The sequence below is a fragment of the Malus domestica genome, chromosome 05 (genome assembly GCF_042453785.1).
Source record: "Malus domestica chromosome 05, GDT2T_hap1".
In the NCBI taxonomy this organism is placed as follows: Eukaryota; Viridiplantae; Streptophyta; class Magnoliopsida; order Rosales; family Rosaceae; genus Malus; species Malus domestica.
In genome coordinates, this window is record NC_091665.1 from 28,588,609 (window position 1) to 28,616,555 (window position 27,947).

At 37.2% G+C, this 27,947-nt stretch overlaps 3 protein-coding genes across 4 annotated transcripts; 2 read left to right on the top strand and 1 right to left on the bottom strand.

Moving 5' to 3' along the window:
- Window positions 1-12,883: 12,883 nt before the first annotated feature.
- LOC103435900 (large ribosomal subunit protein eL32z) lies at window positions 12,884-14,679 on the top strand. Its single transcript, XM_008374329.4, has 4 exons — window positions 12,884-13,029; window positions 13,166-13,260; window positions 14,053-14,234; window positions 14,330-14,679. The coding sequence occupies exons 2-4, from the start codon at window positions 13,171-13,173 to the stop codon at window positions 14,457-14,459; spliced, it is 402 nt and encodes a 133-aa protein (XP_008372551.1). The 5' UTR covers window positions 12,884-13,029; window positions 13,166-13,170; the 3' UTR covers window positions 14,460-14,679.
- Window positions 14,680-20,471: 5,792 nt separating this feature from the next.
- Window positions 20,472-22,033, bottom strand: LOC103435899 (serine/threonine-protein kinase OXI1). The gene is made up of 2 exons (XM_008374328.4): window positions 21,588-22,033; window positions 20,472-21,494 (listed from the first exon to the last, which is right to left on the bottom strand). The coding sequence occupies exons 1-2, from the start codon at window positions 21,977-21,979 to the stop codon at window positions 20,555-20,557; spliced, it is 1,332 nt and encodes a 443-aa protein (XP_008372550.3). The 5' UTR covers window positions 21,980-22,033; the 3' UTR covers window positions 20,472-20,554.
- Window positions 22,034-24,652: 2,619 nt separating this feature from the next.
- On the top strand, window positions 24,653-27,822 carry LOC103435897 (adenylylsulfatase HINT3). Of its 2 annotated transcripts, none has more exons than XM_008374326.4 (8): window positions 24,653-25,008; window positions 25,097-25,152; window positions 25,674-25,731; window positions 26,042-26,108; window positions 26,309-26,364; window positions 26,583-26,636; window positions 26,729-26,831; window positions 27,511-27,822. In XM_008374326.4, exons 1-8 carry the CDS (start codon window positions 24,805-24,807, stop codon window positions 27,540-27,542), a joined length of 630 nt encoding a protein of 209 aa, XP_008372548.3. In that variant the 5' UTR covers window positions 24,653-24,804; the 3' UTR covers window positions 27,543-27,822. The 2 variants fall into 2 exon arrangements, with proteins under 2 accessions (XP_008372548.3, XP_008372549.3); XM_008374327.4 differs by having other exon boundaries at window positions 24,720-25,008; window positions 26,729-26,860.
- The last annotated feature ends 125 nt before the right edge of the window (window positions 27,823-27,947 follow it).

Below are 27,947 nucleotides of genomic sequence, written 5' to 3' on the forward strand. Positions count from 1 at the left end.
TAAAAACACCAAAGCCTTCTTCGCTAAGTTCTTTGAATTTTCTTTTGTTGAAGCTTGTATGTTGAAGCTTTGTGAGTGGAGCATATAGGTTGAGGTAGTGTTCCCTTAATTTCCCGAGTGAGGAAAACTTCTCGATTGGAGACTTGGAAAATCCAAGTCACTGAGTGGGATCGGCTATATGAATCTTAGAACGCCATTGTGTTCTGTCCTGTGTCATGTCCTCCGTTAGATCCAAGTACTCTAAGTCTTTTCTTAGGGTCTCTTCCAAAGTTTTCCTAGGTCTTCCTCTGCCCCTTCGGCCCTGAACCTCTGTCCCATAGTCGCATCTTCTAATCGGAGCGTCAGTAGGCCTTCTTTGCACATGTCCAAACCACCGTAACCGATTTTCTCTCATCTTTCCTTCAATTTCGGCTACTCCTACTTTACCCCGGATATCCTCATTCCTAATCTTATCCTTTCTCGTGTGCCCACACATCCAACGAAGCATCCTCATCTCCGCAACCCCCATTTTGTGTACGTGTTGATGCTTCACCGCCCAACAGTCTGTGCCATACAGCATCGCCGGCCTTATTGCCGTCCTATAAAATTTTCCCTTGAGCTTCAGTGGCATACGGCGGTCACACAACACGCCGGATGCACTCTTCCACTTCATCCATCCAGCTTGTATTCTATGGTTGAGATCTCCATCTAATTCTCCGTTCTTTTGCAAGATAGATCCTAGGTAACGAAAACGGTCGCTCTTTGGTATTTCTTGATCTCCGATCCTCACCCCTAACTCGTTTTGGCCTCCATTTGCACTGAACTTGCACTCCATATATTCTGTCTTTGATCGGCTTAGGCGAAGACCTTTAGATTCCAACACTTCTCTCCAAAGGTTAAGCTTTGCATTTACCCCTTCCTGAGTTTCATCTATCAACACTATATCGTCTGCGAAAAGCATACACCAAGGAATATCACCTTGAATATGTCCTGTTAACTCATCCATTACCAACGCAAAAAGGTAAGGACTTAAGGATGAGCCTTGATGTAATCCTACAGTTATAGGAAAGCTTTCGGTTTGTCCTTCATGAGTTCTTACGGCAGTCTTTGCTCCTTCATACATATCCTGTATAGCTTGGATATATGCTACTCGTACTCCTTTCTTCTCTAAAATCCTCCAAAGAATGTCTCTTGGGACCCTATCATACGCTTTTTCCAAATCTATAAAGACCATGTGTAAATCCTTTTTCCCATCTCTATATCTTTCCATCAATCTTCGTAAGAGATAGATTGCCTCCATGGTTGAGCGCCCTGGCATGAACCCGAATTGGTTGTCTGAAACCCGTGTCTCTTGCCTCAATCTATGCTCAATGACTCTCTCCCAGAGCTTCATTGTATGACTCATTAGCTTAATTCCCCTATAGTTCATGCAATTTTGTACATCGCCCTTATTCTTGTAGATAGGCACCAAAGTGCTCATTCGCCACTCATTCGGCATCTTCTTCGTTTTCAAAATCCTATTGAAAAGGTCAGTGAGCCATGTTATACCTGTCTCTCCCAAAACTTTCCACACTTCGATTGGTATATCGTCTGGGCCTACTGCTTTTCTATGCTTCATCTTCTTCAAAGCTACACCCACTTCTTCCTTCCGGATTCTACGATAAAAAGAGTAGTTTCTACACTCTTCTGAGTTACTCAACTCCCCTAAAGAAGCACTCCTTTCATGTCCTTCATTGAAAAGATTATGAAAATAACCTTTCCATCTGTCTTTAACCGCGTTCTCTGTAGCAAGAACCTTTCCATCCTCATCCTTGATGCACCTCACTTGGTTTAGGTCCTTTGTCTTCTTTTCCCTTACTCTAGCTAGTTTATAGATATCCAACTCTCCTTCTTTGGTATCTAGTCGCTTATACATATCGTCATAAGCCGCTAACTTAGCTTCTCTCACAGCTTTCTTCGCCTCTTGCTTCGCTTTTCTATACCTTTCACCATTTTCATCGGTCCTATCCTTGTATAAGGCTTTACAACATTCCTTCTTAGCCTTCACCTTTGCTTGTACCTCCTCATTCCACCACCAAGATTCCTTTTGGTTCACGTATGTGAAAGTTATATATATAATTGTAAATTTGATGAGCTCTCGAACCAAATTAAAATTCTTAATTTGATTAATGGTCCATGTAGAAGCAGTACAAACCATGCATGGTGATAAAAGAAAATAGTAGAAAAGTTACTCAACTACAATAAGCCAGAATGTTGGATCGAGAAACTCTAGCGGATGCTCTGAACAAGCTTGAAAGAGACGCAAATGGAAGACCTAGCAGAGTAAAACTCTCCCTCATACCTTCGAAGTTTTTTCTTTAAAGACCTAGCAATGACAGAAGGCGGGTTGGGTAGACGGCGGGAGGATTATTTGTGGAGGTGAGGAGGAGTTGAGAATGTTGTGAGGAAGAAGGTGGGTAATTCTATGATCTTTTTGCGGCTGAGTTTTTAAACTAGTAAAATCCTTAGCGTTTTTTCGTTTCTGCAAAAACAGAAACCGCGTGGAAAAGCAGTATATGTCGAACGGGCGGTAAGAGTTTCTTTCCTTTTAGTAGAGAATGAACTTTCTCAATTAAATGATAGTGGTCTAGAAACTCTTATTTCTGGACAACACCAAAACGTTTATGATTCATATCACATCATTTCCTCCTAGCCATTCTTTTACCAAACTTATCCACTCACTGAATTTGATAAATATACCGGCCACTGAGCTTTAGGAAGTACCCCGCTGATACTGAGCACCATTAATTCATGGTAATTAAAGTTTAGAAATTTTGATCTATAAACAGAATAGGTCAGTCTCACTCGAAAGATAAGACTTTATTAAAATTAAGTACGAACGGTTACATTTACATCTTGTGCTAAAATATGTCGAATGACTCAATCTTAATGTTGAAACTTGAAAATATTATATATAACTTTTTTTTTTTATACAACATGATATATTTACACTAAGGGAGTGAGAATAATAAATTAAGGTATGCATTGAGCTTATAATTTAAAAAGGGGAAGAGATCTCTCCGGATTTCTTCCTCCAAAGCCATCAAGTGATCCGGACCCTTGAAATTTAATTCAACGGCCACAAATTGTACTTTTAAAAGTTTTTATTAACTTATATGTTTTTAGCCGTTTGATCAAATTTCAAAGGTTCGAATCACTTGATCCTTGGACTTTGGAGGGAGAGATCCAAAGAGGATCTCTTTCCTTTAACAACCACCTCCACTCAGATGTTGTGTAACGTTCAGTCCTCGTTGACCAGAAATGGCCTTGTCAACTCGGTCGCTCTCTACTGAATCTTTTGCTGTTGGTTCGGTCGTCACAATACAACCGAATATTCGTAGTCTATTTGTACGTTGTCTTCCAAACGATGTGAGTCCGAATGATCCTTGATCCTACCAAGAAAAGATATACAGGAAGAAATGTCAAAACTATGATGCAAATCCATTTTTAAGGGTTGATATGGCAAATCGATATATTCTAAAACTCCACTAGTGTGAAATGAGTCCAAAATAAAGAGTGAAATGTGCAAAACATTTGGATTCTAAAAAAGTCTTATTGTCTTACATACAAGATACATAAGAGTTTCGCAATGTCTAGAAACTCTCCACACAAACTCTAAGCATTCTTATTTTTAGAGTCTCCCTTATCCCTCAATACCTTTTAGCCCAATACATGTAATTAAGAAAATTGACGGTACTAAGAATGGCAAGAAGTGTGCAAAACAAATCCGAGCGCAAAAGATTCAAATCATCTCCTCCAAAGACATTCTCTACCAAATTTTCCACTCACTGAATTTGCTATGGACACCAGAACTGAGCTTAAAAAGTACCCCAAAGATATTGAACACCATGACAATGCAGTGCACATACTCCTCATGGTACTTGGCGTCTGAGTAAAAGAACTCGAACATTCCTCCAAAAGTAGGCACGTCACAAACTCCTAACAAGAGGAATTGCCATCCTAGCCAAAACACAGGCAATATGACATCATTGTGAGCCGCTTCGCACCTCTTAGCTTCAACTAGGGCAGCTATAGACATTGACCCAGAAGCCAGTGTTAGCCCCAGTCCGATCCTCCAAAGGGGTTGGAACATGTGACTTTTGTGATGGAACCGTTCGCATAGGGAATTGAAGCAAGCATGATGGAGAGTGGGCGTACGTTTAAGGACTCAGTGGTGAATTCAAAGTTGTGTAAATTTCTGTTCATTTTGCTCCCTTGTACCACTGAGAATGATTCAACTTGGGCTAGGCAGCAATTCATCATGATTGTGCTTGCAAAGATGGGAACCTGAGAAATTATTATGTACTAATAATAGGACTGTCCATCTGCTTTGTTCGGATTGATTGATACTGCACGCTGGTTCCCCACTCTTTTGTTCGATGAAGCTTTCCAGTTTCGAGCTGCATAAGTAAGTACCTTTCACAATTCACACATCCAAAAAAAAAAAAAAAAATTCCAGTGGCATCTGTCTGCTTGATAATTGATACTACTATGTCTTCAAAAGTACTTTGTCTAATTTCAGTTTTACCTTGATGATTCGTGTTAATGAGTTCCCTGCAGTGGGACTTTGTGCCTATAAAACGGAGTCCCAATGATGAAAATGACTAGTGACAAACTCAAGGCTATAACTGTTATAAAAAAAGCTCCAATTCCAGCCTATGTGATCTTCCACCCAAACCATAACAGTGGAGCTTATGAGTCCCCCAAGGCATATGTCAAAGTTAAACCAATTGAAGAAGGCAGGGATGAGCCTCACATCGTTGTGATCAAGCTGATTAGCACCATGTGCACGTAAGGCAACATTGAATCCAGCTATACCAGCAGCAAATACATAGAGGCCAACTTATAGAATGGTTGTTTGAGACAGAGAAGGCTTCACTTTCACAGCTGGTTGTAAATGTGGGAATTGAGCTTGGATTGCCAGCAAGATTACTCCCTATAATTGGTACCGAAAAGCTCATTCAATTTCGTATTACATGCCTAGATGAAAACATGCCATGAAACATATAAATAGTTGAAAGAAAAGCATACCGCTAAGTTTATTGCACAGAAGATGATGAAGGTTGTGAAGCTTGTGAGGAGTGAGTCACAAATAAATCCTCCCACGATGGAGAGCAGAAAAGAGGTTCCCATGAAATTGGTCACCATATTTGCTGATGTAGCAGGTGAGTAATGCATTGACAACCAGAAGTATGAGACGAAGTCAATGGCATTGGATAAGAAAACCATGTTGATCAGCACCCCAACAACTGCAAACAAAAAACTAAGAACAAACTTCCTCATCATAGAACTACTTCTTACACCCTTACAAATCAAAGTTTCGTGGGATTTACAAATACCCACATTGTAAAGAAAGTTGAGGTTCCATCCTAACAATCTTTAGTTGTTGAAGATAAAAGTCATGCATTAAGTTCTTAAAAGATCTTGGATTGCATTTGTTGAAGAAAATGAGAATCCCACATCGGAAAATTGACAAGACTAAATATGACATATTGAGTACGTTCCACCTTTTATTACACTGAGGCATTTTGTAACAAATTCTCACACATGTCTACTATGTAGGTGGTAATATGCAAGTTAAGAGACGATAATAGTGTGCTTAGTAGTGACTGATGAGTCAATGACCAACTTTACCATTATTTTTGAGTTAAAATAATCATTGTCTATTAGTTTTGAGTTGGATGTTCACATTCGAAGAGATTACTAATGTAGTTCATAAAAATTTAAACTTTACGTAGAGGGTTGGATAGGACTGAGATAAAGTACTCAATCTAATCTTTACTATTCTGATAAATTAAGGTCTCCGCAACTTGGTAAATTTAGAACTTACCACATGTAAGAGCAGCAGCTCTAATTCCTAAATATTTTTTGGGATTTGCCTCCTTTCCTCTCCAGTCAACAAACTGATCATCACTTTTTTTGTGAAAATCACTTCAGGAAAAATCTTTATTTATGCTTACGCAAAAACAAATAATCAAGTATACAAAAGAAAAAAAAAGCTGCACACATATCAAACTATGATTATCAAGATTGTAAAAATATCTTATTTCGAAATGAATGAGCCGAGGTACTTTCCTTACAAATTATTTTAAAGTCCTACGATCGTAAAATATAGATAACCCTAACATAACCAAACCAAGTAGATGTACAAAATAATAGATCTCGAGTCTCTACATTTAGCTATTGTGCATTTATCCGCATTCTGCTCTATCTCGATCATTCTAATAATCTAACAAGTTAAAATATGACACATCATCTATCATTAAATTTAATTAGTTTATTTTATTTTCTATTTTTCTATTTTTCTAAACAGACGTTAACCTAGTTCTACCGTTAATTTTTTGGGGACAATTAAAACAATAACCTTTGTCAATTAATGAAAAAAATTATGACTACCAAAAATCACATAAACTGATCCGAAGAATCATATCAAGCAAAACCCCAAAAAACGATATCTCTCTCTTTCTCTCTCTTTCTCTTAAGGATTAAGTTTGGATTATCTACCATTTTTTTTTTTTGGGTTTGAATATTCGGTTTGTGCTACCTCGGCTTTTTATACGTTTCCCAAAACTTTCGTGGGATTACATAACATGCAGTACAATCATAGTAGAACCTCAAACCAATCAAACCATTTTTTTGGGTTTTTCTTTTATGAGATTTGTAAGCTTTGTGACATATTTGCTAGGATGTTGAATCTCTTTTATTCTCGTAGTAAGTTTTAATGGATCTGTTGCAAATAGCAGCCAGCATGGTTTTGATGGTCTGCAATGTTAGGATTCAAGAGAGAGGATGATTGAAACTTCTGGAGAGAAAAAACTTAACACAGTTAGAAAAATAATTAGAGTCCAAAAATAGAACAAAACTTCGTAAATTCTCTATTAACTTATGTATCACTTTATAAGTTATTAGATTATTTAAATGGTCGAAATATAATAAAATACGGTACATGTACAAATCATAAATAGAGAGATTCAGAATCTCAAAATAATATAGTCGGGACTTGCTCATCAAGGCAGTCGAACTGCCTTTGGTGCACGTAAAACTCGGATCATAATCAAATAATTGATGATGATTCTTGGAGGTAGTAAACATAAATAATTTATTGTTCAAAGAATCAAAGTATATATTTTGAGTTAAAACCAAATCTATTACAAATAATTGGAAAGTACTATGCTTCCTTCCTGAGTACCAAATATCTGTGTAAATACTAATTAACACAATTAAAGTGGTGAAGGCAAATGTGCATATAAAACGCAGATCAAGATGATCAGAAACCCTAAACAAGGGAGCTGGATTTTTTTTTAAACAAATCTGAAACCAAAAGTTTTCGATTTGGTATTAGACAATCGATGAGATATGATGAACCCTAGCTACAAGGTACTAGGTCTCAGTGCTCGTGCAACCAAAGAACAAATCAAACAAGCATACAGAAAATTGGCATTGAAGTATCACCCGGACAAACACACCAACTCCCCCCAAAACATGAAAGACGATGCCACCCTCAAGTTCAAAGAGGCCACTACGGCCTATGAGAACCTCATGAACAACAACAACTATAGCCCAGACCACCACAGCAACGATGACATTGACAACAATGACCAACACTGCGACAAAGAGAACGACAATGAAAAAAGTGACTGTAATCACCATCACTATGACGATGGTTACAACTATAGCCATCAACACTACTATAGTGACTATAGTGGCAGTGGTTATAACTACCATCGCTCTGATGACGATGACGGCTACATCAACAAGTATTACCATCCGTATGCCGACGATTTTGACTATAAACACCACTGTAGCAGCAATTACTATAGCCACGACCAAGACCACGGTTACAACTACAACCACCACCACTATATCATCCACGAGTATTATGATTACATCTTTAGCGGCCATCACTCTCGCTCCCATTGTCCTGATTACAGTTACTACAACAATAATGACAGTGGTAAATATTGTAACAAGACCAATATTGAAATCCTTGGACCCGAATTTTGGGGCGTTGATGTAGACCCTAAGCCTGCAAGCGGTATTGTGGTTTTCATAAAGTAGGGTTACTCTTCCACTTCCTAAATTTCTCCTTTGATCTTCTCAAGTTTTTTCTTCTGTTATTAAAATTTATTTGATGAATATTAACGTATATTCATTTTGAATAGATATTAACATTTTAAATTCAGTCTGAAATTGTTTCATTTTAATTTGTAGTTTTGTATAATGCAGTATGCTTATTACTGGGTTTCAGCGGACTGCATCATGGGTGCAGAAATGTTGGGTATGTTTCAGAATTTCTACTTTCGATCCTCTTCTCTTTCATCTTCGTATAAGAGATTTATGTTAAATTCTGAATCTATACCATCAATTATGCATGTGTTCATTTTTTTATTTTTTATTTTTTTTATTACATATGCATGTGTTCTTGTTACTTCACGAAAATATAATGATCTCTTTGTTTGGCAAGAGAACATTATGCATATTATACAAATCAAAACCTTAAACTGCACATAAACCATAAATATGGGACTGACACGTATAATTGGACTTATGTTGCTTATATGATGTGATTGAAAATAATATGCCTACATTGCCGATTTATGTCTAGTGCATACATGTAGTATTGCATCTGCAATTCTTTTTAATACGAACGATAGTGGTGTGGGAGAAAACGAACCTAGGACCTCATGTACATAGATGAATACTCTTAACCACTTGAGCTACGAGATTTTTGTTGATTTTCTTATTCTTTGGTTGGCATTTAGGGGTTCATTTGTATGACACTAGTCGCCAATGTTATAAGAGATTTCTATTTTGATCAAAATATATAACAGTCAATAGAAGAGATTTCAAGTCCGATAAAACAAACAGTAATTTTGTTAATTAACTCTAACTATCTTCAGACTTTCAATCTAACTAGCTAGATGAGTTTGTAATGCATAATGTAAGGCTTTCCATAATTTTCATGTTCTTTAAATTTTCTTAGCTAGTGTACTCTTGCGTTTTACCCGTTCGTCGTCACATTTGCAATTTACTTTCCACAATTCTAGTATTCTATCATATTTATCAGATTTCTTATTACTAATGATCGTTTATTGCTTGTTTGTTTTAGTAAAAAATCATACAGAGAAGCTCAGAAGTCACGCATGAACACACAGATTGAATTGAATCATTATCCAATCAAAACTGAACTTTGTTGGATTCGATCATATTTCTCTGTTTTTTTTTTTGGCAATGCGATATTCAAAACTGTTCTAATCTATTAGAAGAAGGATTCGAACTCATGTGCATGGAAGATTCAAACTTGGATTGGATAACCTTGTATCTTCTCTTTTTTTTTTTTTTTTGGCAATGCGATATTCAAAACTGTTCTAATCTATTAGAAGAAGGATTCGAACTCATGTGCATGGAAGATTCAAACTTGGATTGGATAACCTTGTAGGCTTGTATCTTCTCAGTTTTATTTTTTATTTATTTATTTATTTTCATGAACACACAGTTTGATTCTAATTTTAAGTATCATAATACTTATTCAAAGTATTAGACTATTAGTTGCTCGTGGCAGTTTGCCGATTGATCTAACCTACAATATATGCGGATAACCCTGAATCTAATGTAAATGCGCTTTGTTTTGTTTTGTTTTGATCTCTATGTTTAGATTCAGAAGTGTGAAAAATCAATTGTAGGCATTATATGTTGGATATTTTCTTTGGAGTTTCTATTACCACTAAAAAAATTATCATGCACGAAGGAAAACTAGCAGTCTTATCCCTCCATCTCTAGCCACTTTATCTTTAGTTCCATTGATTTCAATTTTTCTTATGTTAGGTGGCTGTTGATCAAGCGAGAAGATGGTTCTTTTTCTTCTTTTCACTATTCATTTATTTCAGGAGAAAATTTGGCATATACTCATTACAATTCATTTGTTTTGAATGCAAGTGACTCTATTTACCACAGTGGTGGAAATGAGTTGAGCCATTGCATGGCGATGTGGGTTCGAATTCCGTCAGTGGTTAATCTAACATCTAATCTAACAAAATAAATTGAATGACCAAAAAAAAAATTATAAATTTTGAATAGATAAACTTATTTTTAAAAAAAATTAGAAACAAGGCAATGGAAAACAAATTTTGAGTTTTAAGGAGTAAAGTGGCGGGTTTTGAATTTCAAGGAGTAAAGTGGGATCAAAACCAAGTTTTAGGAAGTAAAGTGACGACTTTAAATTGTAATGACCCGTCCCTAATTTTACGATTTTATTAATTCTAAAAGAGTGAATTGATGAAAATGCCCATAGGGGTGAGATTGTTGACTTTCGTTGACCGTCAGTTAGTGACGTGTATGAACTATAATTTTATTGTATTCTCGAAATACTCAATGGTACGAACACGTAGGCGTAAGCAGAATCGAAATCGGAATTATGACGAAAATTTTACGAAACTACAAACGTGAAAGGCAATTTGGTAAGTTTACATTGTGTGGGAGATATTTTCTGTTTTTCTTTGTGGCTTTGTTTTGTGAGCCAGTGGGGCCCACACCCCACTCTTTCCCTCTCTCCTGGGTTTCCCTATCCCTCGGAACTCTCTCATTTTGTTATTTCTTTCTTCAACTCTCTCATCTCTCTCACTGCCACCTCACCTCTCTTACTCTCTCAGCCATCACCATAACTCTATTCTTCTCAAACTCTCTCTATCACTCTCATTCTCTGCAAGTGTAAAGTCGCCGAAGTACCATGACACATATCAGCAACACGACAGATCACCACTCATCTGTGAAGCCAGAATTGAGGGAACAGAGCCTCAAGCTCACTCATCCCTCTCTCTCTCTCTCGTCTCTGCACTCTTTGTGAACTGTAATCCTGAACCACCATCATTCGCCGGCTCCGGCGAGCCAAACCATCAAACCACCACCACGCCTTGTTATTCCCCATCTTTGTTAAGCTTAGATTGTGAACATTTAACCCAGACTTGAGACACTACACCTCATTGTAGCACCGCCATTGTTCAAGGGGTTTTCCGACAAGCTTCACCGTTTCTAACAAAGGTAAGCTTCAGGATTCCCTCAAACCTTCATTATAGATTGATCTAGTCCCATTTATGATCTTAAATGTTGTCGTGGTGAAGCTGGGAACGCATGAACATCAAGGAGGAGATTTCTCAGTTTTCTGGGAAGTGAGATCATGGCCACCGAGCCATTTTCAGACAATTTTTCCGGCCTGAACGAACACAACTCGGTCCCATTTTAGTACGGTTTTGTTCTCCATATTCCTAACTTTGATTTGACTCTTGAATAAAATTGGTTGAGATTTAAACTAGAAAATAGCTCTAGAAGTTAGCTCAAAAATCTGGAAATCGCGATGAAGGTGCATGGGCGCACATGGTGGCCGGTGCATGCAGCATGTGGATGCTTATGTAGCCACCTTGTGGCGATGCGTGTGGCTGCGCATGGAGGAACCCGAGGTCCATCCTTAGGTTTCTTGACATGCCGAATTCGAATCAGTCGTCCATTTTTCGAAATTCGACCATTTTAAAATAGATCCTTTATTAGCCATACTTTGTATGAATACACGAATTTACTGTAATACGTTATATATTTACATAAATGGTTATGCATTGCAAAGATCTTCGATGCCCACGAGACGGGTTCAACTTGACGACATGATTTGTGAGTGAGCCTTTGCGTTTAAATATTATATATTTATTTGGTTTCCATTTATATATTTATGAAGAATTTTCTACTTTACGTCTGGATTAGATTACAGTTTATAAGAATTAACGAAATGATGGAATTTACAGAATTATGCGAAATCCTCTGGGATGCATAAATATGCGAATTATTATGGGATTTATTTACAGCCATGACTGATATTTTATTGAATAGTAGTATGTCGACTAGAACTATCGATTTACCATTACATGATCATATTTACGTTATTTGCTCATCGTGTGCTACATTGGTGTTAGAAATCGCCTGGGCCAGGGCCATTCTTCACGTGTATGTTCACATTGCACCGTACGCTCACTTTGGATCCATTTTAGGTGGCAGTCCTGTCCTAGATTTCTATAGGCAATTAGGACTCGTATGTGATGCGCAAAACGCCAATCTTCACGTGATTGTAGTATTAGAGCGTATTTTTACACCCAGTCATGTTCATGTCAGAATACCTCTGCATGAACTCGTATGTCAGCATATGTTGATGAGCCTTCAATATGATATGTTCGTTTATGTGAGATATTATCGAGTATTATATGTTTTATATACGGAAATATTGAGAATGATTGCACTTTGAGATATTACTGTTTACGGTAAGTATTTTCATACTATATGTAGCATATATATTTGGAAACTATACTTTTTTTACGGCGAGAGGTTATACGTTTTTGAAAAGGCTTTTACAAAACTTTATTTTTATGCTCACTCACCCTTGTTTTTCGCCTCTCTAGCTTTCTGGAGCAGAGCTTCTGTGTCGACGAGGATTCTTGACAAATGTTGGTATAGAAGAGTACATTTGATGGCATAATTCTTATCCTACTTTTTCTTTATTGATGTTCTGACATCACGTGTGAATTGGGTTCAATCCTGCTCACATGTGCACTGCATTTAGGCACTTTTAGGTTTAAATTTACTCATATTTCCACATCATTACACTTTATGATTTCATCACCTTCCTAATTTCGGTCATCACAGCTAGATTTGGAATTTAGGTGAATATTCCGAATCAAAGTGTGTCATAATTTTCAAAAAACAAAGTGAAATCGTAATTGAGTTCCAAGAAACGTATAAATTAAGGGCCCTATACTTTTAATTTATGAACGAGGGTAATTGCAGACCAACACCACTAATAAATTGATTGGGCCTAGGCTTCTCTTACAGCCCAAAAACAATAATAACCTTAAGGTGCGGTACCCATGCAGCAGATTACAGCTATTCCGTATATATTCCCTCACTTAAAACCCTAGCTCTCTCTGTGCCTCTCTCTCGACTCCCAAGCACCATACTGTTCCTCTTCTCAATCAGGTTCGAAACCCTAATCTCTGATCCGAAAAATCGAAGCTTTTCTTTCCCTAATATCTGCAACAATGGTTATTTGCGCTTTCCCCCAAATTTAATTTTACTGAACGCGTGATTTTGCTGATGTTATTTTGAGTGACAGGAAAAATGGCAGTCCCTTTGCTGAAGAAGCAAATTGTGAAGAAGCGTAAGACCCACTTCAAGAGGCCCCAGAGTGACAGGAAGCACTGCGTCAAGGTATGAGTGTCTGGGTCATTTCATTTCTCTTCGTTTTTTTTTAAATTAATCGAATCATTGGAGTTTTGATGCTTCTAATGTATTGGAAATTGTTTAGTTTTGGATATGAAATTTTAATTGGGTTATTTGAGTAGGATTATTAAATTCTTAACCAATTAAGTATTGAGCAAAGTGGGCTTAATCGAAACTTGGATTATCTGGTGATATCTGCAAGTTAAGGATGGAAATATTAGTTAGCACACATGTATTTGCTTGTGATGACTTGGGTTCAATAAAGTTGAAAGTTAAACTTAAATCTTAAATGCGAGGTGTCTAAAACTATTTTTACTGTATCGGTGCTATATTGTTTTAGTGATGTTGTGTGTGGTAGTTGTAAAATGTGTTTCTCCCAACCTTCAAGCTTTTTGTTTTCGCTGCACTTACCAGAAGTTGGGTTGATCCATAGCATTGTTTGCAGTTTGGAATTCTTTTATCTAGGTGGCTGAAATTTGAATTAGAATGTGAGAAAGATTGAAAAATGACTTGCCATGAGGTGATGAATCTCATTGTGCATCTTTTGCCTAATTGGTGATGAAATTGTTATTCAACTGTTCTGTGTTTAGGGTAGATAGTATGGCCTGTTAAGCAACCGTGTTGCTGCCTCCATGTGCTTCGATAGTCAGATGCATGTAGGGTGATCAAGTGGTTCGATATCGTTGTTTTAGGAGATGCATACTTCTTTGTGCATGTCTGCTTCCTGGAGCCTTGGTGTTAAGTTGCTCTGTTTTAATGTATGTACTTTACTTATGGCAGGAAAGCTGGAGAAGGCCCAAGGGTATTGATTCACGTGTCAGGCGAAAGTTCAAGGGATGTGCGTTGATGCCCAACATTGGCTATGGGTCAGACAAGAAGACTCGTCACTATCTGCCTAACAAGTTCAAGAAATTTGTTGTGCACAATGTGAAAGAGGTTGAACTTCTAATGATGCACAACAGGTATGAAACCATTCTTTTAAATTTCTAGTCTATTCTCCACTTATCCTGTACGCATTAGAATTTTCTCACCCTCTGTTTCTCTAATGTAACTGCAGGACCTACTGTGCTGAGATAGCACACAACATTTCCACCAGGAAGAGAAAGGAGATCGTCGAGCGTGCAGCCCAGTTGGATGTTGTTGTTACCAACAAACTTGCCAGGTTGCGCAGCCAGGAGGATGAGTAAACCTTGCAGCTGTTATGGTTTATTTTGCTATGTGTGTTTCCTACTGTGCTAGTTTTCAGAATTTTGGGGAAATCTTATTCAGTTTGTTTTCGATTCGGTAGTGTTGAATCTAGACTATTTTACTAATCTAGTCATGTTAGATGACATGAAGTTCTACCAATCTGTTTGATTTTGCCATATTTCTACTAGTTGCTCGAGTATATTCAGTTTTTTGGCTTCACCTTTACTGTCTATCTAGTCTCTCTTCTGAAGAAGCATATTCTGCTAAATGCGAACTTTTTACCCTTTGAAGATGATTTGAATCGAGTCTCTCTTATTTTTATGTTTCATTTTGCGGTCTTTTTAATCTGCTTTTTTCTAAACTTATCTTCAAGCAAAGGGCCGTTGTGTCAAAGCATAGGCATTGTGACTTTCGTGATGTATTTTTGGGTTATTTCCACTTTGTATCTTTTGTATCATGGACCCGAAACCCTCATCACCGGCCCACAAGACCAAAGCAATTCAAATTATTCTCTCTTTATTTCCATGGACAGGTACATCGGAAAATTTCGTGCTTACGTTGCCAAGATTAGTTTGATTAAGAAATCAATGTGTTTGTTGAATTTAATTAATAAATGATAAATCAATGTGTTTGTTTTCAATAAACACAGATCGACGAGTAGGTTGGAATTTTCTTTGCAAAACTTCTTATTTATTGTGTTTAATGCATTTGTAGAAGTTAAACGGACAAAAAGCCAAAAGTATAATCTAACAAATTCTATTGGTTTCCTAATCTAACAAATTTATCGTTTGACAAGAAGAAAAAAAAAAAAGCTTTGGAACTTTTTTATTTTTTATTTTTATTTTTTTTAGAACTTTGAAACTTTGTTATCGTCCAATTTTTAGAGTACAAAAACCAACTAGTCTAAAAATACATGAGAGTATAATTTGTTCTTATACATATTTTATGGGGAATTTCACACGTATTTAAAGCAAAAGTCTACAACAAACGAAAGTACCCATTTTAATTGGAGAAGATGATGTGTGAAATCCTTATATTCGTGTTGAATAAATTTGCTGACCATCTTCAACGATGCTCATAACTCAATTTATCATCCTTGAATGAATTTTAAAATTTCGACGGTGATAAATAGGACGGTACACATTACCACCGCTTGAAAGTAATGAGCAAAAATGTACCCTTAAAATAATGAGCATGTTTAACCAAATTCGGGCTATTACACACACACACACACACACACAAAAGGGTAAGTAAAGATGCCTTTTTTTTCTTCCGAAAAAGAAGAATCAAAAGTTTTTGGAGATATAGTTCATCACAATTCTAAGGGAGTGTCGGGTAGGATTAGAATAAGTTTAGAACTCGGTTTTCTTTAACGTAACAAAAATCAAAATCAAAATATATGAAACCATGGTACTCTGTTGTGTGTATGTTCCTGTGGTGCGTTATGGTTGGTTTAATTACTAGATTGCTCCTGAGATATTAGATTATATGTATAACTTTGAATTTCGTTGTTGTTGTGTATGTGAATGGTAAAGTGTACAGTATATGAAAAGCATAAAATATCTGTCAACCAAAAACACACAGGGAGATGGTTTGTGTTGCAACTTCGTTAATAGGTCACCCTTTTTCCTGCACTTGACGTGCTTTTGACATGAACTTGTGAAGCAAGTCATTGTCCAGAAGTGTGCACGATGTTCCCTTCTTTCTTTTTTCTTAATTAATATATGAATTTAATAAGGATTAACTGGGTCAAACAAGTGCCAAAAAGTCATTATTCTTTAGGTCATTTCACAACAATATTATTTAATCTTGACGTTTTTGTCAACAACAATGGCTAATTGTCGTTGCAGATACTTTAGGTCATTAAGCCACTCTGGTAACCACTCGAGTAATTTTAATAGATGTTTATGTTTCTAGCTTAAATAGTCAATAAACAATATGTAACTTAACAAACTGTAAGACCGATTTCAAATAGTTTATAAACATTTCTTGATGCACATGCAAAAGACTTTTGAAAACTCAACGATTACATTTTTTTTTTGTCAAATTTTAATTGGTTTTGCAAATTTCTATAAATAAAAAAATCATTGAATTTATTTTTGTGTAACTTTCGCCGGACCATAAGGCATAAGGTTCTCAAATTTAATGCAAGAAAATTTGGAGATCTTTATGTCTGACTGAAAAATAAAAATTAAAAACAAAATAATTATCAATGACATAATTTTCATGCTCTTCTTTCTTCCAGGTTCCAGGACAATTCGAGTTTTCCATAATTTTCGAGAGGGTAATCAAGTGGCGGATTCTTTGGCTAATTATGGTGTTGACCATCCGGATACTTTTTGATGGGATTGTTGTCCTCCTTGTGCCGCTGATGCTTATTTCTGCAACGTTTCTCACCTTCTGACTTATCAGTTTTGTTGGTATTGGTTGTCTTTTTCATGTTGTATAAGGTTAAATTTGGGTTTTCATGGTCCATGAATTTTGGGGAGGGGGAAGGGGATGGGGTAGGTTGCATTCCAGGTCTTGGTGACCGGCCCATGGCTTTTTTTTTTGTTTTTTTGTTTTTTTTTTGACAGTAAGAAGGTGGACCGTGGTAATATAGTCAAACCCAATGAAGGTGGTGTTGCACCGGCTAAAGCCGCTGGTGGTGGTGGCAACGGGGGTAATAAGAAGAAAAACAAGGGGAAAAAAGTGAATGGCAATGCTGATGAGGATGAAGGTGAACAATGTGATGATGCTCCTCCACCAAGTAGTGAGTCACCAATTTAGGATAATAAGTTAAGAGAGAGGGGAGTGTGATTAGGCTCACAATGAGCTAACAATAATGTAGTTCAAATTCGTCTTTAACAACAATCGAACTTAAGACCTCTCACTTACAAGTGAAGAAAAATACTACTAGACTGTAGTACTAAGTGGCGACCGGCTCATAGTTTAAAAATAAAGAATGAATACATGACTAAACAAATGGCAATACTGATTCAAAGCTTATAAATATTTCCTTAATAACGTCTTAGTTTTGATGATGCAGATGTAATCGAACCACTTGATTATTGGTGTATTTTTCCTCACGACTCATCTCGTGATTCAAGAGAAAATAATCTGATTCACAATGAACTTCCGAGCCAGGAAGTAAGGGCAGGTTTGGCTAAAGTGAAAGAGATGAAATAATATATGAAATGAAAATATTAGAAAGCGAAAAAACTCAAAACAAAAACTTTGAAAAACAACCTAAAATATCTTATTATTTAAATTGTTATTCTTAGCATAATTTCGTGTACGTTGTACGTAGTTCTTTTACTTGTAGTTTTCACTCTACTGTCATATCTTTCCTTCTCCGCAGCCTTTAATTAGAAAAAACCAAACACAATATGAACAGAAAGTCACCAAACAGCCAGCCCTGAATTGAATTCAAAGACTCTCAAAGCACGTAAATATACTTGTCACCTAGGTAGCTAGCGGTGCGGCTCATTACTACGTACTTTCATTGCATGTTTCTTCTGAAACCAAAGCTGTCAAAATTTCTTACCCTAAAAACCCTAAATTTCCAAATCGAACCTATCTCCGGTCACGATCACAACACAAGGTCCACATTCATGTCTTTCCCTTCCAGTTTGAAGGACATCGTGTGGCCAAGAACATACATACATATGTGAATTTCACCAAATTGAGGGGCCGAAGCCATAAATGTATGATCCTTTTGCTGCTGAAGGATTTCGATATTTAATTTTATCGGTTGGGGATTACTGGTGGAAAATACACGATTTTTGCTAACCATGCATGGTAGATAAGTAGTGCAACCAATAATTATACGTATTTGTAGGTGCGATATTGCAATTAATGGAAAAAAGAGTGGTCCATTACCTAAATATTGGATATGCACATGCACGGCATGCATTATTGCAAGCAAGCCAGCTGCGATCGAAAGTTTGATGATAAAATTGAGTTTTCCTTTTTCGTTACATATTTTTGGATTTGGATTTTATTTGCCAACTCCTAATTGAGTGATGCTTTAGAGTAGATGGACCATCTTAAATTATCATTCAAGAACATGTTTATTTAATAACACGTGCCTCATCGTCTCTGTAATTTCCTGTCTTTGTTTCTGTTGCAATTTCTTCATATCAATACTAAAGTTGCTTTTAAATCTTTAACTTTTTTTAATATTTATATTTCTTTCCTGTTTTTGTTTCTGGTATAGTTTATGGTGCAACTTCTAAATTAGTATTGCCAGTTTCGTGTCTCGATCGAACCCGAAATCAAGGAGCATATTTGACTTGGAATTCTACTGCTTTTTTATTGGACTATTTGTTGTGGTTGTATGTTTACATTAAAGCGTGAGGTATTTAGGTTAACTCACACACAATAAAAATAGAATAACGATAATAATTTAGTATCAAACGTATCGTTTACAAGGAGTTGAACCTAGATAACAGTACTGAGTGACAAATATGCACATTTAATTAGAAAAAAAAAATACAAAAAGAGAGATTTTTGGAAGAAAAAGTGACCCAAAAGAAACATTATGAAGCGAGAGTGAAATTTGTCTTTCAATTTATTCAGTCTTTGAGGTAGAAAGACTGATAAAAAATCAGTCTTGCAAAAGTAAATAACAACACAATACAATGAGCTCAAATTTATTCAGTCTCCCATTAATAATGTGCTCACAACACAATACGAGACTAATTTTGTGATCTAGACTATTTTTTTTATAATCCAAAAGTAAATAACAAATAAACTGCTGAGAATTATCGATTAAAATTATTAGATTTTAAATTTTTTATTGGCATCATGAGTTTGGAAGGGTGTTGAGAAATAGAAAAGAAAATAATTTTAAGATATTTGAACTAGAAATTTGATTTTAATGCTAAATTATTACTTTAAGCTCTAGAAATTTTGACTCAATCAAAAGTGTACCCAACATGTGAAAGCATTTGGCACCACATTATCCAACATGTGAGATTGTTAAATCCTAAGATTATCTTATTGGGACAAAAGTGGATCCTGCTGTATCACGCACGAGTAGTGTTATGAAACTCATAGTAATCTTGTGGTCTAATCGGATAAACGATTCTCGTTGCGATAAGGTAATCGGAAGATAGTTCCGTGGTAATCAAATTATGTACTCAAGCAGATGATGATCTTCTGATTCTCTCAAAACTTTGAACCAAGTTGACAAAGCAACTGTGTGTCTTTGCAGTCTGATCAGGTCTTATATGGTAAAGAAAAGGTAGCAAGATTATAATTTCGTATCTCAGAGTTAAGCGTGTTTATTTTTCGTTTGAACAGTTTACAACCATATGTTGGGCTGCGGTCTTTCAACAACAAGATTATTATAAACAAAAACTGCGGTATCTTTGATTTCGGGGTCATCCAAAGATTCCCTATACCAAAACAATAGTCTCTTCTCATCAAACTTTCATTATTGCAGCAGTTGGTTACTTCAATTCTTTAAAGGTCTGTCAAACGCGGGAAGATTGAAAATGAATCAAACCTCATTAAGCTCAATGTTATCTGAGTGAGATACCTGCTGAGTCAAACCTTATATAAATTACAGACAGAGTGCAAATACGAGGAAGAAGAAGGTGCACGGTAAGTTTTCATCACGAGCACCGTTTATCTGATAAGCCCTAATCTTATGGTTAAATTACTTTTTGTAATACTCTTATGATTACTTTATTTCCGCGAGAGGCCTAATCTTATGGTTAGACTATTTTTTGTAATACTTGGCTATCAATACGAGAACAGTTTATTTGATAAGGCCCTATCTTATGGTTATTATTATTATTGTTTTAAACAAACAATATTATCCACACAAAAGGATGGGGTGACCTAAGCCTAGTAAGAACGTGGTCCAAATTCAGTTTTGGCGAAAATCGAATCTAAGAATTCTCACTCTAATACTATACCATTGTACTAAGTGGTATGTTTAATCTATAGTTTGTAATACTTTTTAGAGTCTTATGATATCCTACCAAAAACCCATTGTACCAAAACAAATATAACTGGGGAAATATCAAATAATTATTCGTTAAATTAAGGTTTAGGTAACTTAATTACAGTATCTAAATACAGAAATAAAGAAATAAAAGAATAGTTAGAAAACCAAAAATGCATCGCCACCTTGGGTGGGATTGTTATTCAATCCTTCCACCCACACCCTTTTATTTACTTTCTCCTCCTCATTCCCTCCCTTCTCATTATTATTATTCCTATTTTTGTTATTCTCCTCGTTATCCTCGCCTTTATCCTCCTCCTCCCCACCACCACCACCACCTTCTCCTCCGAATATTCCCTTCACCACCGTCTCCACATCTATTTTCTTTTCTATTCCCTCCGTACCCTCCGCCGTTGCAATAACGGGGATGTACGGCGGCCTCAACAGTCCCAAAACCGAATCCCACTCCACCGCTTTAAAGAAATCGTGGCCCTTGATTTCGCCCGACCCGATTCTCTGCTTCGGATCCTTCTCAAGCAACTTTTTTATCAGGTCCCTCAACGCCGTCGTTTCGCCCGTCAGTTCTGGAGTTTTTGTCAGTATCCGATAAAACGTCTCCTTTCTGTTGATCCCCTTGAACGGCGTGGTACCGTACAGCATTTCGTAAAGAAGAATCCCGAGGGACCACCAATCGACGCCGAAATCGTGTCCCTGGCCCGATACGATTTCGGGCGCCACGTACTCCTCCGTCCCAACGAACGAGTTGGACTTCTCGGAGTTTTCCAAGTTGACGACGCCAGCTTCAGGCAGCGCCACCGTGTCGTCGGGCGAAATCCCCGAGTTACAGAAGCGGTGGAACGGCGAGCGCCTCTTCTTGTGCACCGGGTTCGATTTCGCTACTGAATTTGATCTGATCGGAGCCGATTGAGGTGATCGAGGAGAAGTCTTTACGGGAGAAAGCTCGGTGGAGAGATCGAAATCCACGAGCATAATGTGACCATTTTCTTGGATCATGATGTTCTCCGGCTTCAAATCTCTGTAAGCAACTCCTAATCCGTGCAAATAATCCAATACCAGAACCAATTCCGCCGCGTAAAATCTGAAAAACCAAAAAGAAAATCAGAATTTAATTTTCTGAGCAGCCAAACAGAATTTAATACCTTAACTTGAGAGATTTTGACATTTAATTTACCTGATGACCTCATCGGAGAACATCCGCTCGGTTTGTCGTTTCCTGAGGCAATTGAGATCGCGCCCGGGGCAGTATTCAATGGCGTAGCCGACGAACTTCTCAGTGTCGAGAACGCCATGCAATTTAGGCAAGAGCGGGTGCTCGAAACGACGTATTACTTGCTGCTCGAAGCTGACTCTGCGGTACTCGCTGCCGTCGCTCTTCGCGTCTTTACTCCTCCGCTCGATTAAGTCCTTGGAAATCACCTTCAAGGCCATTAGCCCCTCCGCCGCCGTCTCTTCTCCCTTCACCAGAAACACCACGCCCTTGGCTCCTCTGCCCAGCGCCGAGATCACACTCAGCCGCCGGAAATCCAAGCTGGGAACCGCGACGCCGTCGTTCTGATCGTCCATGCTTGAAAGCTCTGTTTCCTTTGGCAGCTGTGCAGAGAGCCAGATACCGAAATTTATACAAGTCTTAGTGAGGAAGGGTTCAATTCAAAAGGTGGGGCCCATACATTGCATGCTGTTGTTGGTGGAAGAGGATCCGGTCTGGATCTCTCCCATTAAAGGGGCAAGATCAAGTGATCTAAATCGTTGAATTTTAATTCGACGGTTACAATTATTATAATTTTTATAAAATCAAATATTTTTAACCGTTGAATCAAAATTCAATGATCCGGATCACTTGACTCCAGATCTTTGATGAAAGCGATCCGGACCATATCCTCTTCCATTGTTGGTGTGAGTGGTGCGGCCACGTGGCTGGTGTGTGCTGACGTGGCGTGATCATGCGGTGGTTCGAAGCGCAGGCAATTTTCCTGGTTGTTGCAGAGAACGACGTCATCACTGATTCCATGGTTTGGGAGGTTTTTAATTTTTAATTTGGTTGTTAATTGGGAGAGCAAGAAAATGGGGGAAAGTGAATGTGATTCACGTGCTTACGTGAGATCACTTGATTCTAGAAGGCGTGCGGTGCAGGGAATGTTTTGGTTCAAATCCGGCGGTGAGCGGAAAAATTTATTTATTGCGCTTACTTGACTATTACCATATCTTAAAACGAAAGTTCTCATTAGTTCGTTGGGAGACGTTAGGTCATATAGCATAATTACGCAAAAATTATCGTGTGGTATTGAATTATTTTATAATATGATAGTGGCGATTGACGAGACAAATAGTAAATTTAAAATTCAACAATATTATTCGTAAATAAAAATTTTACAATAATTTGTATCATAAATGTTGTTGATGTTGTGTTTGACCTTTATATCTTGATCATTAGGTCTTTAATCGATGGTTTAATAACCAAAACTTTAGATCTATAAGATATTTCAGAACTAAAACATATTATACCATGACACGTAACAATGTTATGGTGCCATGAAATGGAAGTTTTTGTGTGGGCAATGACCTCAAGGGGGGAATGCAGTTGGAAGTTGATAGTGTGTTGAGCCAAACACACTACATAATAAATAGGTGAAGTGAATTTTGTTTGCTGATGGGGTTTTCTGCTTCGGTCTTAGGTTTGGTTTGAGCTTCAAACTTTGGGATCCATGTCTTATGGGTCTTTTCTGGTTCAAAATATGGACACTCATACCCATCCTCAGTACTAAACCGAACCTAAAGTTTATTTTTATTTGTTTTTTTGGTCTTTCTATTTATCCAAAATTTTAAATACACATGATTTTACATGCTTGATCTGAGTAATATCACATTTTTTTGGTAGTACTCTTCAAAAATATCAGGTTTGATTCACATGAATTACGAGAATCTAGTATATTTGTGTTAAGTTATATATTTTTGTTTTGGAACAACGATGGAATTTTATTCAATTAGGCATATAACCACAAGACAAAGGGATGGGAGTTACAACAGGCGCAACCAAAGCTACCTCCCTACCCCAAAGAATCATCCAACAGACCAATCACTTCTAGTGGTTCCTCAAACCACGACCGAGTATGATTCTTATTAGACCTGGCATTTCAAACCCAACCCGTTAATCCGATCTGACCCTTTAAAATGAGTATTTGGATGAGTGTTTAACGGGTCATTTTGGGTGAACCAGCGAAACTCGTTAACACCTGTTATTGAGGGTTTTTGTGTAATTTCAATAGTCAATAATGAAACCCTCACTCTGTCTCTGAGAAGTTTTTGGTGGGGAAATGAGATGAAATGCAGAATGTGCTCTCTAGGTGTTTGATGAAATGACCTTGTGAAGATGGAAGGTAATGTCGTCGACTTCGATGACAATGTTGCTTTGTAATCCAGTGGTGCAGAATTTGCAAAGACGAGATTTTGAAGCGAGTTTTGGCGAATTGGTGCATTGTTTTCAAATGGGTCTCCGGCAGAAAAATCGAAAAGGTGAGGTTTTTAAATTGAATTTGACCATTGAACTCACCATGCTTGGCCTTTGGAGCTTGATTTCGCAGCTGCCCCCGTCGCTGATGCTGCCATTTTGTTGACCAGGTAATGTCTCTGTGTATTAACAGGTTGGGTTCGGATGACCCTTATGACCCGTTAAATTAACGGGTCGGGTTGAATCCAACCCAAACTCAATAAATCTGATCCGTTTACAGATCTACTTCCCATGGACTGCAACGCTTGTTAAGCGATGACCGACTGTTTAATCGACGACTCCCATGGGCAAAAGAAGCTTAAGTGATCTGTAGCAGTAAGACCTTCACATCCTCCACTTGTGTCCAATTGGAGGCAAGTGGATGTCATGGTCTTATGCAATGAATCACTCTCTAAAATGAGGTTGTGAATCCCCTTTTCTACCGCCAAAGCCACCCCTTCCCTATCCGCTAACTCTTTTAATTTGTGCAGCATAGATGATGTTATCAAATTTTCAACATTGTGTTAAGTTCGATACCTTATTATTTAATGACAGCTCTATTGTATAATATTGCCAAATCTCCTGTAGACTAGAATATTATTGTATAAAAAATCTAGCTAAATTACAATTTCCCAATAGAAAAACAAAAACAAAAATATAATTTCTCATAAAAGAAACTAATTTCAATTTTATTAGCTTGAGTTTGAATATATCACCACTAGTTTCAACCGATTTTAAACAAATGTCAAGGTCGGAAATGTTGACTCTTGGGGATAAGCGACAAACATGACCCCTTCAATTTATTTAAAAAAATATATAATTATTTTGGTTTCTCTGTCTTCCCGGTTTCCGAAACGTTTCGCAAACATGGCGAGCGCAAGCTAGCTCTGCTTCTGCTTGAAAAATGGAGGCCCGAAGGCTCGCCATGATCTGCTCCCATATCCGACCCGGTTTGGTTCCGGCTACGACCCGATTAGCTCCCGTTGCTAGGTCCAATTGCCATTCCTGTTTGAACAGTAAGCAGTGGCCCAGTGGCTCCGACGAGGGGAATAGCCAAAACGGCTGCGTTTTCTGTAAAATTATTCGCGGCGAGTCACCGGCTTTTAAGGTTTCTATTTTTTCTAGTTAAACTGCATTTTATTTAATTATTTATGAGTATTCCATTTAATTATTTGTGAAATTCTGTACTTTTGCAGCTCTACGAAGATGATGTTTGCTTGTGCATATTGGATACGAATCCGCTGAGTCGTGGGTAAGGTATCATTAATCCAATATTTAATTTTTCAATTATTATTTTCTCAATTTCTAGCTTTTCTCTTTTTCTTTGTGCTGTTATGGTAAATTTGAATGAGTTCATTCCATTTGTTTTACAAGACGATATTCTAAATTGCTTTAATTTACGGCGAGTTGGATTCGAACTTGGGTGTACGGTCTCGGAAGCCTCATGTTTTTGGCACAATTTCCGTGTCAATATCACAAAACATTGTGCCAAAAACACAAGGGGCGAAGAGTCCACAGTGAGTCATACTTTAGAGAGTCTCATTAGTGTTTCTCTACCATTTATAGATCAGCAGGGCAATATTAATGGATGCTTTTAATTCTGTACAGTAGAAATGCAAGTGTTTGTGTCAATTTTGCCAATATTTCCTTTGTATTGTAAGTAAACAGTGCATAAAAGTGAGAAAGAATTGCAACTATATCATCTTTATATGAATTTCTTTTAACTATGTTTTCGTTTCCACTTGCTAAAGTTCCGTACTTTTGCTTGCGCAGGCATTCTCTGGTTATCCCCAAATCGCATTTTTCTTCGTTGAAAGCCACACCTCCGGATGTAAGTATGTCTCACTTTCATATGTTATGTACTAGATGAAATGATGGGATGAATTTCTCGATGCGTATATGGCAACTTTGAGTATGTGTAAAAGATAGAAGTGGTAGAAGGGTATTCTCAATCATTAGGATTAATAAGCAACAGGTCGGTGAGCACATTATTGATTGGTTGGACTGTAATTTTCTCTACGTATCTCCGATAAGTTGCTTGCTTATACTGTAGTTTTTTTCTGCAAATAATATGCACGCGCTTCTTTATTTGTTGTGTGACGTTGTAATGTTTCATGAGTCCGAATGAACTTGCTCTGCAGGTGGTAGCTGCAATGTGTTCAAAAGTGCCCTTTATCAGCAGCGCAATCATGAAAGCCACTGGTTCTGGTATGTCTTCAAAGTCATTTTCCGGTGTCACCATATTGCATTTTCATTTTGTTGTTCTCAGGTTAAGTACTCAATTAGTAATTAGGATGTGCTGAAATGGCCCTTATACTTCAATGATATTTTCATTGACATCCTTGTTTTCAATTGCACATATTCGGTCATACCTACCTAAGCTTTGCTATGTTACACACTTAATGCAGATTCGTTCAACTTGTTAGTTAACAACGGCACAGCTGCAGGCCAAGTTATATTTCATGTGAGTCATCGTAATTTCCCTTTTGATTTTCTTTTGGTTAAGCTTATACTTTACAGCAGCAGATACAATTGAAATGATGCATCCTCCATTGAAAATCTGTAAATCGTATTGCGACTGAGCAAGGCGAACTAGATGCATATCTCATCCGATCCACGTTGTTTAACTTGAGGAATGTGATAAGCTTTTGCTAATCTTGCTATGTAACATGGCAATTTCAGACTCATATTCACATAATACCGCGCAAGGCCCTTGATAGCCTCTGGGCTTCTGAGGTATGTACCATTCACATTTTTGCCTCTTTATATGTGAAAATTGTAGAGTCTTGAGGATATAAGCTTGATATATGTATAAATGAACTCCATAGGGTTTGCGGAGGTGGCCCCTGAACGTAGATCGGGAAGCATCTCGACTTGCAGATCTTGTTCGAGAGCAATTGTCATTATCAGAAAACTCCAGAAACAGCAAAGGTGAAGGATCTAGCCTTACCGAAAACTAGGTGCATATTTCATCCGATCACGATGTAATTTTCAGTGTACAATTATGTGCGATATACATACTTTAGTTCTTCTAAACGTTTAGTATGTGGAAGCGTAATCTCAATTAATTAACAACTAGAGTTGCATAACGATACGGCAAACTTAAATCCTTCCTCTTGTGAAACTTGCTTCTACGTCACTCATACAAGTCCCGCACCAAAGGTGATCTTGGTGCTCCAATCAAACTTCAAAAATTCTCCATGGACCTGATTTTCCACCTTCAATCAAATTGCCATAACTTTCTAGGCGAATCAGGGTTCTAGTAGTATGCGAACTTCCTCTGGTGCAAGAAGCTCTGGGATGAACTTTAGATCCCAGAAGAAGTGTGAGAGAGGATGTGATGGTTTCGGCTTACTCCAACCTACAAGCCAATGCATCTTTCCGTATGAAAGAGAGGATGGTGCATCTTTCGGACTTTATTAATTGAATGAAACTTAGTAGTACGTTTTAGTGGAATGTGTCTTTCCAAACATTGAATAGAATGCAATAAATATTAGAGAGACTCATTGAGTGTATGAGTATATGAGAGAGTTTTCAATACAGTTGTAGTTCATTAGAAACTTGTGATTTGGATTGCTATTATTATAAGAATGTGGTCATTGTATTCTAGGAGACGAGCACCGATCAACTATGAGAGCATAAACTTGTGTTAAAGGCAGAATGTCTAACATTTACCTCAACCGCATTTCCAGGTTCTTCTAATCCATTTTCTTGTGCATTAACATTGTGATGTGTCTATTAGTATGCATTAAATTGTGTTTTGATGTGTCTATTAGTATGCATTAAATTGTGTTTTACTTGCATTAATTATTCCTTAATACAAAGATTTGAGATTTTTGTGTACAATCTAGTAAGTAGAGACGTGATATTTTTTTGTTGGTGATATTTTCTTTTATACAAACGATACTCTAGATTGGGCCCATTTTGGAATAGTCATTAACTAAGTATTGAACTCAACACAAATATAATACGCCATTGTCATCTATGTGAGTTCGATATGAGACATCTTATTTACAAATGAAGATAAATACCACTATAGTATAGTAC

Bases quoted from the DNA above. Each gene is read 5' to 3' on its own strand.
- LOC103435900 (XM_008374329.4), top strand. From the start codon at position 13,171: ATGGCAGTCCCTTTGCTGAAGAAGCAAATTGTGAAGAAGCGTAAGACC. The intron at 13,261-14,052 runs GTATGAGTGTCT...TACTTATGGCAG, and splicing joins ACAGGAAGCACTGCGTCAAG to GAAAGCTGGAGAAGGCCCAA. The intron at 14,235-14,329 runs GTATGAAACCAT...ATGTAACTGCAG, and splicing joins CTTCTAATGATGCACAACAG to GACCTACTGTGCTGAGATAG.
- LOC103435899 (XM_008374328.4), bottom strand. From the start codon at position 21,979: ATGGACGATCAGAACGACGGCGTCGCGGTTCCCAGCTTGGATTTCCGG. The intron at 21,495-21,587 runs GTAAATTAAATG...TTGGTTTTTCAG, and splicing joins TTCTCCGATGAGGTCATCAG to ATTTTACGCGGCGGAATTGG.
- LOC103435897 (XM_008374326.4), top strand. From the start codon at position 24,805: ATGGAGGCCCGAAGGCTCGCCATGATCTGCTCCCATATCCGACCCGGT. The intron at 25,153-25,673 runs GTAAGGTATCAT...TTGCTTGCGCAG, and splicing joins ACGAATCCGCTGAGTCGTGG to GCATTCTCTGGTTATCCCCA. The intron at 26,365-26,582 runs GTGAGTCATCGT...TGGCAATTTCAG, and splicing joins CAGGCCAAGTTATATTTCAT to ACTCATATTCACATAATACC.